Below are 12,646 nucleotides of genomic sequence, written 5' to 3'. Positions count from 1 at the left end.
AGAGCCGGCCCTGCAGCTCAGCAATATGGACTTTTACAGGTGGACTTGACTAACATGTGCACATGCCTACAAGCCAGGATGGGAGCACACACTGCAGTGTAGACGTACCCTCAGCTACTGACCCGACCGACTGCTAGAGTTCTCCTGGGTCACAGAGGCTAGTGACAGACAAGCTGCACAATCCTAAAGCCAAGGAAATTGGCTAGTTCTGCTCCATCTCTGCTCTCAGTTGCTATTACAGTCCAGAGACACCACCCCACCCCCAGGTTTATAGATACTATGCACAGGAGGCTCTGCAGGAACATGGGAGACCTCCAGTGTCTTAGGATGAGGATGTGTGAGGCTAGACTGGCCGATGACAGGAGTCCCAGAGGGATATTTCATCCTGTGTCTCGGGGACACAGTCTGAGCTGGGATTCCGTATCCCAGACCCAGAACCAGGGGCGGATTCTCTCCCCAGCAAAGGAAGCCGGTGGGAAAGCGAATATCAGGACCCCTCTATCAGCATCAAAAAATGCCACCTGCCCCACTTCATAGTTCAGAAAAACCCGGATCCTCCTGGGGACCCATTTTAGGACCAATGGGGAGCGAGGGGAGGTGACAGCCAGGTACTGACTCCCCCAATGGCCCACAGCCCAGATCCCCTCCTGAGTTTCAAAAATGATCTCTCCTTTCCGCTTCACAGACTCTCTGGCAACCCCCACGGCCCAGTATTCCCCACCCCCCACCTCCACCTCCCAGTAATGTCTCCCTGAGGTGAAACCCTCACAGCCCAGCACACAGCGCTCATATTCAAATCTCTCAGGATTGTTGGGCAGATCCTGCCATGTTTCTCTCCGTCTCACACTTTTCTGATCCTCAGACTGGACGAGCTGGGGATGAGCCGTGTCTGGATCGAGAGTCACATTTGCTGGGGAGAGAGAGAGAGAATCAGAGTGTTAGAGGCAGAGCTCAGCCTTGGGAGAGGATTTGATCATGTCAGTGAGATAATATGCTCCATCTGAGGAGTAAATCAGGGAATCTCCTTCCTCCAGGATTTACCAGCTCTGAATGGGGAGCAGCTCTGAGATCTCAGCACAGTGCAGGGGAGAGTCACTCCCCTGGCAGAGAAAGGTCAGTGACAGCATGAAAGGATCAGCTGGGGTCAGGCCTGAGACTCAGGATCTTTCCCCTCCCACACACAGGGGATTAGAGACCTTGATATCACAGGGGGCTCAGCAAATTATATGACATGAATATTGACACAGTTCCCCTCCCCCTGCAATGCCTCATTCCCAGCATGAGTCCTTTTGTGTCCCAGCTGCTCCCTCTCTGAGATCTGATGTGAGCCTCCTCAGTCAATCATCCCCTGTCCAAATGCTGGATCTCTGAAGTGCTTCTGCCTCAGACAGCAACAGGCCACATGGTGCGAGGATTTGACATGCCCCAGATTTCATGCTCAGTACCAGGTCCTGTTTCTCTCAAGGACGGCTGCTTTGGGCAACTGCACTCAGCCTCCTATTCTTTCCTACCAACTTCCAGACCACTCATAATCCCACCCTTCCCTTCCCTTCCCCACCCATTGCTTCTCCACTGCTCGCTCAGGCTCATGTGCAAGAAGCAGGACCTTCCTTCCTAATATTTTATTTCCTCACTTACCCCCGGCCCCTCTCACTGTAATTCTAGTCTACACTTTTCCCATTCTCCATCATAATGCTACCTAGTCACCAGACACAGAATTCAGTTTGCTTCTCATCCACAGAGCATGGCTCTGTCCCTCTCCCAGGCAGTGAGGGCTGAAGAAGAGTGAGGAGGAGACATGAGCAGGAGCAGGAAAGCGATTGACGGCAGACAGGGCAGGCCTTGGCTTTGGGGTAGTATCTGGGGAGATGCATGCCCCACTGGCTCTGTACAATGACTGGGAGGTGCTCTCAGAAAACTCTGCAGGGGGTAGTGCACATGCAGGCAGAGGAGGGGGAGGAGCTGTGATCCTATCTGGATGCATTGTGTTCTGGCAGGACATAGGTATAAAACCTGCCTCACATCACGATGTGCAGTGACATACAGGATGCTTGTGAAGTCTGCCCTAAATTACCCACTGCAACCATCAAGGAGAAGGTGCAACATTTTCTTACAGAAGGTGGGATTGGACATTGATACAGTATGATTTTTGATTACCTTTTTCCATAGGGGCAGCAATTTTTCTCCAGCCTGCAAGCAACCGCATAATCAGAGATGAGAATTCACTTGAGCAAATACTATAGGATTCAACAATGTACAGAATGACACACTGAGGGAAAATACATCTAGAATTTCTCCCAGAAATTTACTATAAATTAAAATAAAGAATCAGAAACTCACCTAGATTGTGTAAAAGCTTCTCTCTCAGAGGCTACACATTTAACAGATTATTTTTATATTATATCAGGTTCCATTATCTATGTAACTATCCAAAAGTTACAATCAGATTTTCCCCACTGACACATTAGAATTATGATATAAAATACCTGGTAAGAAAAGCCTGATCTTGTTCCCACCAAGGTCAATGAAAAATCTCCCATTTACTTTAGGGGGAGAAGAATAGAACGAATATATGCAGTGAGCTTGCAAAGAGCAATGCACGTGCTTATCTTTACAGATCTGAGTAGTTTCACTGAGTTCAGTAAGTTCTACGCATACATACAGCAAATCAAATCTGAAAGCTAGTGAAAATTTTTGAATTAAGTGTTTTTCTTGAAAAATTGTCTTTTTCAGAAACAAACATTTTCTTCAAAAAAGTATCATTTTTTAATTTTCTTTTTATGACAAAGATCCACTTTCCACTTCTTTTCTGTGCTATTTCTCAGTATTGTCAGGATGAAAGTTAAATCTGACAGCTCATTTCTTTTCAAATCCCTATTTTTTATTTTGTTTATTTTGTGTGAAATTGATCAGCCTTAGCTCCATTCCACATTTTTTAAAACTTAAAATGAAAAAAACAAAAACAACCCCCCTAAACAAACAAATAATCTGAAAAACAACCTTGCCCCCCCCCAGCCAAATCCAATCAACCAAGCAAAAAAGCTAAACAAACAACAGCACCAACCACAACAACAAAACATACTTATCAGGATACAACTGTACAAAAAGTAGAAAGAAGCAAAATGAGACTTACCAAGTTCAGCAGTAAGTATCCCTAAAAATGTAGAGAAACAAATATTTGTTATTAGTCAAAGCTTTATTATTCAGAGCTTCTACCCCTATGAAACATAGTTAAAGGGCTGCATTCTTTATGTACAAAATTCATTATGGATAAGGAGGGCAGTATCTGAGTTATGGGAGTGCTGGGCAGAGAGATCATAGAATACCAGAGTTGGAAGGGACCTCAGGAGGTCATCTAGTCCAATCCCCTGCTCAAAGCAGGACCAATCCCCAACTTTCCCCCCCTCCCTAAATGGCCCCCTCAAGGATTGAACTCACAACCCTGGGTTTAGCAGGCCAATGCTCAAACCACTGAGCTATCCCTCGCCCAAGAAAGTAGCTTTTCACCCCAGATGGGACATGAACCCACAATCTCTGGCTTAGGAGGCCAATGCCTTATCCATAGAGATGTTACAATTGATGATATTTAGCTCTGAGGACTCAAAAATTTCTTGGTTTTAAAACATGAAAGTTGCGAAGATTTTTTTTCCTCTCTGAAACAGATGCATTTATTTACTTACCTACCATGGGGTATTTCTATAGGGCCCAGGTGCTCTGCATTTCGTTAGCAAAAAGATTTAAGTAACGATACAGGGCCAGCCCTAGACTTTGCAGAGTCTCATTTGATGGGAGCAGAGGCAGACATAAGTGACCTTCAGAGACCTGGGAAGGGGATAGCTGGCAGCCTGAGCAGGCTAGAGAGCTAAGGGTATGGTTTGGGTTTCTGGTTTGTCCTCCCTCCTATTCTGTCCCTCTATCAAGACACATACCTGTCATGATCTTCATTCAGGGCAAAATTATAACTTGCACAACACACTCACACAGGGGAGTAAGTACATAAGTAAGGATGGACGGGTGGGTCAGATTAGGCTGTATTAGAAAAAGGAAAAACTTACCAAGGTCTCTTTGGTGGTCACCTAGGTAACAAAGAGTCAGAAAGAAAGATACACTAATTAAAAGTGTTTCTCTTACAGGGTGAAATTAACCCCAGCCTCCCATTATACAGCCTATCCAACACAACATTCATTTACCCATTGTACAGGCAAATTATAGAGGTCTAGGGAGACCACAAGCAGGACACAGACCACTTTTGAAGCCTCTCAGTGGCCACTGTATATTGGCTTTGATCTGAGCTGCAAACTCCGCCCATCTCCTACATGGAATCTACAAAATCCTGGCCCTGGTGACTTCTCTTCCATCTGAAGATGTGAGACTTGTCATGTGACAATTATAAAGAAGAACAGAATCATTTTCTATTTCATTGACCCCGTAATGTTATTATAAGGAGAACAGAGATATCCCTAAAGCACCTCAGTCTCTGGGTATGTCTACACTACGGGATTAATCCGAATTTAGATAATTCGAATTTGGGAAACAGGTTGTATAAATTCGATTGTGCGCGGCCACACTAAGCACATTAATTCGGTTTTTAACCACATTAATTCGGTGGTGTGCGGCCACACTACCCCATTAATTTAACCACAGTAATTCGGTGGTGTGCGGCCACACTAACCCTAATTCGAATTAACAAAATCGATTTAGGCGCTACTCCGCTCGTTGAGGTGGAGTACAGAAATCGATTTTAAGTGCCCTTTAATTCGAATTAACTGGCTCTGTAGTGTGGACGGGTGAAGGGTTAATTCGGATTAACGCAGCTAAATCCGAATTAAAGTCGTAGTGTAGACCAGGCCTCTGTCTCCATTTCTCCCTGCACTTCACTGTCCAGCTTCTGCAAAAGTCCCTCCCTAGCCCCAGTTTCTGGCTTGCTGCACAGATTTAAAGTACATATAGCCACACCCCCCCACCTCTTTCTCAACAGTTGCTTATGTAATGCTTAAAGGTATTAATGGGATTTTGATCCGAAGAGAATCATGGACCTTGTTAAAACAAAGCATCTTCCTTCAGGTTCAGTAGAAAAAGCAATTCTGGCCTTTTATGTTGCAATCCAGCTAGAAATAATGAAAACTACTGCCCAGTGCACTAGGCAGTAGTGAGGTCTGAACAGAGCCAACCCAGGTAGATTAACAGGGCTTTCCCTAATAGTGAACTCAGGGGCTCAGAGATAGATTGCAGAGTGTGGGTGGGTGGGTGTTTTGGAGGTAGAAAGCCAGAAGAAACCTGGCGAAGGAGTGATGGGTACGAACCTAAGAAGAAACAGACAAAGCTTTTCGCGCACAGAGCTCACTGTAATGGCAGATTGGGGATTTTTCTGAGCAAGGAAACTGACTGCTGTTGGTTTCTACTGTGTTCAAGGAAGCAAAACCTTTCTGTACACGTTTTGTAAATAACAAGATTACACCAAGAATAGCCCTAACTCATATCAACTATTTCTCATCCTATCAGAAACAACTTTGCACAAAGGGGAAACACTGACAGTAAGCTGGAATGGAGCCCTTCTCCACTGTGCAGGGGGGGCACAGAGGCCCCTGGTCTCCCACTTCATGGCACCTCCAGCACTAGGGGAATTTCACCCTCAGTGAAGATACATTTTAAATAATGTTTTCTTTGTGTTCTTATCACCTGCCTACTGAATTATCATCAATACATTATCACGGATATTCCATGTGATTTTCAAGTTGATGTCCCTTTATTACTAACAACAACAAAAATTAACAGCAAGAGTTTCTATTAGGAGAAAAATAAAGCGAACAGGACCAAATACAGGTTATTTAAGGATATTTTCAGTTAATTCAGATTGAAAGGACTGTTTTCAATATATGAATTCCTAGCATCTCAATAATAAACATTCAAATTATGTTTTACTAATTATGTGGCTATACTGAAGTTCAATATCAAAAAGTGACTATTGCCAAGGATTTATAGTTGTGAAAGTTCTGAATTAAAGCCCAGTTCTGCTTCCTTGCATATCCTACATTTCAAGTGACTTTGCTGGGAGTGTTAGGGGTGCAAGAAGTGTAATTTCAGGCCCTAACATTATCAGTAATATTGTTCTATGGATATGACTTGCGCTTTTAGTGCTTGATCCTCTACTCACTGAAGTCAATGACAAAGCTCTGATTGATGGTAGTGGTGCAAGATCAGATCTTTAATCTGTTTCTGGTTATAAAGTCTTCCCCTCCCCCTCACCCCAAAAAAATGAGGAGACAAATTTGTGCAAAATTTTATTAGTTGGAGGAAAGAGAATGACACCAATGTCTGTATCACATTTCCCAAATAAATAAATAAATAAATAAATCTTATTCTTTTCTCTTGTGTATACAGTTACAGAACTGTAAACTTTGGGGTTTGCATAAATTCATCAGTGGGAACAAGGGCTGTGTTTGAGTTAGGTGAAAGCTGTGCACAGATATTTAATAACTGATGAGACTTTGATGGGTTTCACATCCCTAGCACAAAGATGAAAAGTTTTCACTTTTCTCTTCTCTTGTGTGTCCCGTGGCTGTACATTAGATTGTCAGTACTCAAATAAATGTGAGGGCTCAGTTCGTGTAAATCAGTGAAGCTCCTTTGCAAGGCAATTTCTGTACAAAACCATTATTTTTTGTTGCTTCTACATTTTTCATGTTACTTTTTGGCTTCTCAGATTTAGTCTTATTGCATTATTAGAAGAAAATCTCACTATTTTCCCCTCTGTTTACCTTTTATTTTAAATAGATAAATAGTGAGGCCAATGAAACCAGCCAGCCCCACCAGGATCACCCAGAGAGCCACCATCCAGGGATTCGTCATTGGGAAAAAGGCATCTGTAAAAGAAAACCCCAGAGGAACTCACATCACTCTGTAAGTAGGGGCAAAAATCAAATGATTTCACATCATATAAAGCTACTCCCAGACGGAAAGGTCTAAAACAAAGATGGAAATAACAGCCCTGTCTGCAATGCACAGAGCACCAGAAACCTATATTACAAGAGACTCCAACCAACACAGTCATCAGTTCACAGACCAGTGTATGAAACAGCCTGGTTTAATTCACTGCTGTTGTTGCAATGAGTGGCAACCTTATCCAATGCCTAAGGCGCTGGATTGAAATTCAGGAGACTGGATTATGTTCCCTGCTCTGCTGGTGCCCTGCAGTATGAGCTTTACCATGTCATTTCCTCTCTTTTGCTTAATTTCCTCTTCAGTCTTTTGTCTGTTTTGTTTATTTAGTTTAGAACTGACTATCACTGTTTGTTTGTACAATGCTCAACACACTGGGGTTGCAATCTCCATTGAAGCATCTAGTGTAGTACGGCCACTAATAACGGGAATGATCACAGGTCAGAGTATTCAGGACTAAATTCACTGATCAGAGTGGAGTTTGGCCATGGGGGGAGCAATGCTTTCAATATTCAAATACATTCAGAAAGTGCCAGGTTGTTTCCCCCAAAAAATCTCTGAATGAATCATAATCACAATTCATCCAAACTTCTTTTGCAGGAAGCTATTCATTGTGTCTGATTCTTCTGTTTAAATCTCAGGTCAAAATCTCCGAACTTCTTCCTGTAAATGTCTCCAAGCTGCAACCTTCCTTTTCTGGCCACACCACTTCTAGTTCAAGCCCTGACCATTTTATGCCTTTACTGTTGATTATTGTAATCTCCTCCTACGTGACTTCAGTGCCCCACCACCGCCCAAATCAGATCACTACAAGATATTGCTGCTGAGATCATCTTCCTGACTCATGACTGACTGTGTCATCCCCCTCTTTATATCCCTCCATTGGTTCCCCCATCTTCCTCCCCTATTCAAACACAAATCTCTTGCCTTCACTTACCAGCCCTCCTCTGTTTATCCCCACCCTACCTACCCACCCTAGGGTATCATCATAAGGTCAACTCTGGCTTTCGCTTCACCAATTTTGCCAACTTTGATTTGTCAGTTCTCTGCTTCTCAACAATCTCTTTCACACAAGCTGCTCCCATGAGTGGGAAAAATTCTCAGATAAAATCCATAAACCAACCATCTTGTCCTCCAAGTCCCTTCTCAAAACTCATGCCTGCCACGATACAACCTGATAATCGCTGAGCAGGCGGTGAGCTGTGATCACTGCTCTTTGCAATCAATGATTCAAAAACAACAGATGGTGGAGTGAAATCTTGATGTCAGGGAAGTCAATGGGAGTTTTGCCAGTGACTTCAATAAGTCCAGGATTTCACCTGGGGTGGGGAATGTGGGAATCTTGGGAAAGAGTTAAAGATTTAATCCTGGGTGGGTGATGTAATATTTTAGAATCCTATATTTATTTGAGCGTGGGGAAGATCCTTGAATATTTGTCTACTATAATTTCCGTTACCGTTGATTTCTATACATTTAAAGATTTGAATGGGATTCTCAAAATCAGCTATGTCAAAGATTGCAAGTGGATTGTAATACATTTTCAGATATGTCAATTACCCCATGTTTTTGTAGTAAACAAGTAAAGTAACTAGCCTGGTTTAATTACTCTGCAGCCTGTACAGTATAGGTAGGATCTTCAAAAGTGTCTGAATGATTTAGGAGGACAAGTCTTATCGACTTTCAAGGCACTTTTGAAAATCCCACCATTAGTTTGTTTCTTTTGTGTTTTTTTAATATCATACTCTAGCCTTCACTGCTATTGATACATTCTAATATTGTTAACCAATTTGTTATCTTTTTGCTATTGCTGTTCACAGTGTGTGGTTTTGGTGGTAACTGACCTGATATATAGAACAATGTTGATTCCTTTTGATGGTTGGTGTGAGTGTTCCTGACTACACAGGACACGTTCTTGTGTGAATTCTCTGTAATAATGATGGAATTTTCTATTTCAAACAGCTCATTGACTTCTTGGGAATTTGTTCCAGAGAGTGATGGTAAATGCTGTCCACTGGGATCTCTCCATAGCACCTCAGGCTCTGGGTACCACCCAGATGATCGACACACCAACCGGATTCCGCCTTCCTGATAATCCTCAACAGAGATGTGAGGAGCAGAGCCTGAAGCTAGAGAAAATGAATAAATCTGTGTTAATTTATGCACATGTTCAACATGGAGGATAAACATTTAAACTTTCCTTTTATTCCCTATACTCATGGACTCTGGAAAGTATATGAATAGGAAATTGTAATTATTTCATGGAGGGGGAAAGTGTGACGTTCCTCTGGTGTTATCTGGACCAGTGATCTGCTAGGTCACTCCAATCCTCGACTCTGGGAGCCAGCCTTACCCTGCTCTGCTGTGATAACCCCCACTCCTGGGCTGTTCAGGCACAGACTCTGGCATGTACGATGCTCCTTGGATTGTGCAACTGAATGACACTGGCCAGTATCTCCAGTCCCAGACACAACCCTAGGAAACTCTTGCAGTTATGCCCGCTGGACGCTGCAAGCTTATATGAGTTCATCAATTTAACAAAGAAATTGATATGTACCAGGCTTGTTATCCCAAGAGGAGTCTCTGACATGCTTCAAACCAAAAGCACTGCTTCAGGTAGAATAAACAAACAAATTTATTAAACTATAAAGATAGATTTTAAGTGATTATAAGTCAAAGAACAAGAAGTCGGATTTGGTCAAATGAAATAAAAGCAAAACGCATTCTAAGCTGATCTTAACACTTTCAGTGCCTTTACAAACTGAGATGCTTCTCACCACAGGCTGGCTGATTGCCCTTCAGCCAGGCTCTCCCCTTTGATCAGCGCTGCAGTCGCTTGGTGGTGATGTCTGTAGATGGAGGTGGAAGAGAGAGGAAGAGCATGGCAAACGTCTCTCTCTTTTATCATGTTCTTTCTTCCCTCTTGGCTTTGTCCCCACCCGCTTCAGGGCCAGGTGAGCATTACCTCATCGTAGTCCCTGACTGACCAAAGGAAGGGGGGGTGACTGTTCTCGAGAGTCCAACAGATCCTTTGTTGCTGCCTAAGCCATTGTCCTTTGTTCCTGTGAGGCTGGGCTGGGTTTGTCCCATACATGCCCTGATGAGGTGTGAACTGCCCCTCTGTTCCTGGAGGATTTTGCCTGAGCTTGTTTTAAACCATGAGGACACATTTTCAGACACATAACTATATACATGAAACTACAACCTATAACATTACTGTAACGACAATGCTCAGTGCATCATAAGCCTTCTGAAGATACCCAACATGACAAACTTTGCATTGGATACCACACAATCATATTATAAGTATGAACATGGGGTGCAGGGTGTTCCCCCGAGGTACAGAGTGTCACAGAAGGGAAACCTTTTTCCTTCATTATTGTTCCATCCCAGAATCTACACAAGGCAAAACATTGGATTTCAGGATGACATGAACTCCTTTAGCTGGTAACTGATCTTAGCACTAACAGATAAGAAAAAGATTGAGAAAAATAAACCTTATATTTCAAATGTACCTTCAAGTGATATGTCTCGTCTTTTATCAGATTCGGTCTGCTCTAGCTGGCCCTATAGGTATTGCGTCAGAGAAGAAGAGAAAAGTCTGTCCATTTCTGGTCAAGTTTAACCCGTAGCTCAGTATGTGTGGCTGCTCCTAAGCCCCCTCTTGAGTGGTGAAAAGCAGTGGAGGAGGCTTTCACAGGAGGAATTGTTCTTCCTCTTCAAAATTTTAGCAGCCGTCACCAGAATGAAAGGAGATAACACCAGAGTGACCAGGAGTCAGGAGAACACTAGCCACTCATTTTCAGTTGTGGAGTAACTAGTGCAAAGATGGTCAAAACATTTTCTGATTAAATATTTTTAAATAAAAATATGCTATTTCATCAAAGCTGAAATCTTTCATAGAGCATTGGAGACATATCGATTTCAGTGAAATTTTTAACAGGAAGGTCTCTGAGGTCCAGGGTGGACTCTAGTCACTTCCAGAGGGGGAGAGAGAATGAGATGAGCAGAACAAAAATCTGCCCTTTTTGACTGGAAGATGGAAGTTTCAACACAATTCTCTATCACAAAAATATTTGGAAGGCCTCATTTCCATTATAATGTGGAACAAAACAAATTTTGAACCCTCAAAAGTTGTCACAAAAAGGCATTGTTGTTCTTTGGCCAGCTACATTAGAGCTTCTTACTTATGGAAGAGGTGTGCATTCCTGGCCAGCATGTGGCTGACTAGTTTATATAATAAACTCCCAGTTAAATCCAGATGGTGCAAGTCTGTCCAGCTACAGAGGATGTTCATGATTATTATAAAGTCCACTTCATGGTGCTTGGATAAGTAGATTTGCTTACAGGCTGATAACCTCAGTAAATTAAACGTCAGTTCTGGGCATTAGATTTTATCTATGTGGATCTAGGAAATCAAATTTTATTTCTTTTATTCTCTTCCACCCACCCCCTTAAAACAGGAAAATACTTAGAATACTGTTGGTGAAGAGGGTGCAGTAATTCAGGAACCACTTATCCAATTTACTTAACCTTTGGATGAAGAATTCTTCCTCGCAAAAAACTTGGAGAAAATTATGAAAAGCACCCAAATGACATAGGAACTTAAATGTCATTTACAAAAAAGTGACATACTGACTCATAGAAATATACGGTTGGAAGGGAACTCAAAAGGTTGTCTAGTCCAGCGGTTCTCAACTGGGGGTCTGTGGCCCCCTGGGGTTCCGCAAGCAGGTTTCAGGGGGTCCACCAAGCAAGGGTGTAATTAGATTTGCTGGGGCCCATGGCAGAAATCCAAAGTCCAAGCTCTGCAGTGCAGGACTGAACCCCGAGCCCGAGCCCTGCAAAGCCAGAGCAAATTAGCTTCACAGGGCCCCCTGTGGCGTGGGGACCTGATCAATTGCCCTGCTTGCTACCCCCTAACACCGGCTCTGGCTTTTAATGCAGAAAAACAGTGGTTGTGGCACAGCTGGGCTGTGGAGTTTCTATAGCATGTTGGCGGGGGGAGGAGGGGGCTCAGAAAGAAAAAGGTTGAGAACCTTTGATCTAGTCCATCCACCCACACTGAGGCAAGATTAAGTACTCCTAGGCCATCCCAGATTGGTGTCTGGGGGGAGGTATAGCTCAGTGGTTTGAGCATTGGCCCACTAAACCCAGGGTTGTGAGCTCAATCCTTGAGGGAGCCATTTAGGAATCTGGGGCAAAAATCTGTCTGGGAATTAGTCCTGCTTTAAGCAGGGGGTTGGACTAAATGACCTCCTGAGGTCCCCTCCAACCCTGATATTTTATGAACCTGTTCTTAAAAAAAAAAAAAAAAGCTGCAGTGACATGAATTCCATGACCTGCCAAGGTTACCTGTTTCAGTGTTTATCTATTCTCATAGTTAGAAAGATTTTCCTAATATGTAGCCTAAATCTTTTTTTCACTGTAGCATCACACTCTTGGATCCATATTGAATTTGTGATCCACTATAACATCCACATACTTTTCTGAAGTATTGCTGCCCTGACAGTTATTCTCATATTGTATTTGTGCATTTAATTTTTCCTAAAGTGGAGTTCTTTGCATATATTTTTACTGAATTTCATGTTGTTGATTTCAGACCAATTCTCCAATTTATCAAGTTCATTTTGAATTCTAATCCTGCCCTGCAAAGGGCTTGCACCTTTCCCAGCTTGGTGACATCTGCAGATTTTATAAGTGTACTTTC

General features: G+C 42.9%; 1 protein-coding gene across 1 annotated transcript in view; it reads right to left on the bottom strand.

The window, feature by feature from the left end:
- Positions 1 to 380: 380 nt before the first annotated feature.
- Positions 381 to 12,646, bottom strand: part of LOC112117007 (butyrophilin subfamily 3 member A3-like) — a 53,273-nt gene continuing 41,007 nt past the window's right edge. Inside the window, exons 3-5 of the mRNA XM_029912179.1 lie at positions 8,781 to 9,065; positions 6,759 to 6,863; positions 381 to 931 (exon numbers count right to left, since the gene is read on the bottom strand). Of these exons, the coding sequence (XP_029768039.1) occupies positions 381 to 931; positions 6,759 to 6,863; positions 8,781 to 9,065 (941 nt within the window). The remainder of the gene's footprint in view (positions 932 to 6,758; positions 6,864 to 8,780; positions 9,066 to 12,646) is intronic.

Source organism: Terrapene carolina, unplaced genomic scaffold, assembly GCF_002925995.2.
Source record: "Terrapene carolina triunguis isolate 2854851 unplaced genomic scaffold, T_m_triunguis-2.0 Scaffold192, whole genome shotgun sequence".
Lineage (NCBI taxonomy): Eukaryota > Metazoa > Chordata > Testudines > Emydidae > Terrapene > Terrapene triunguis.
This window is presented reverse-complemented; position numbering and strand designations above follow the sequence as displayed.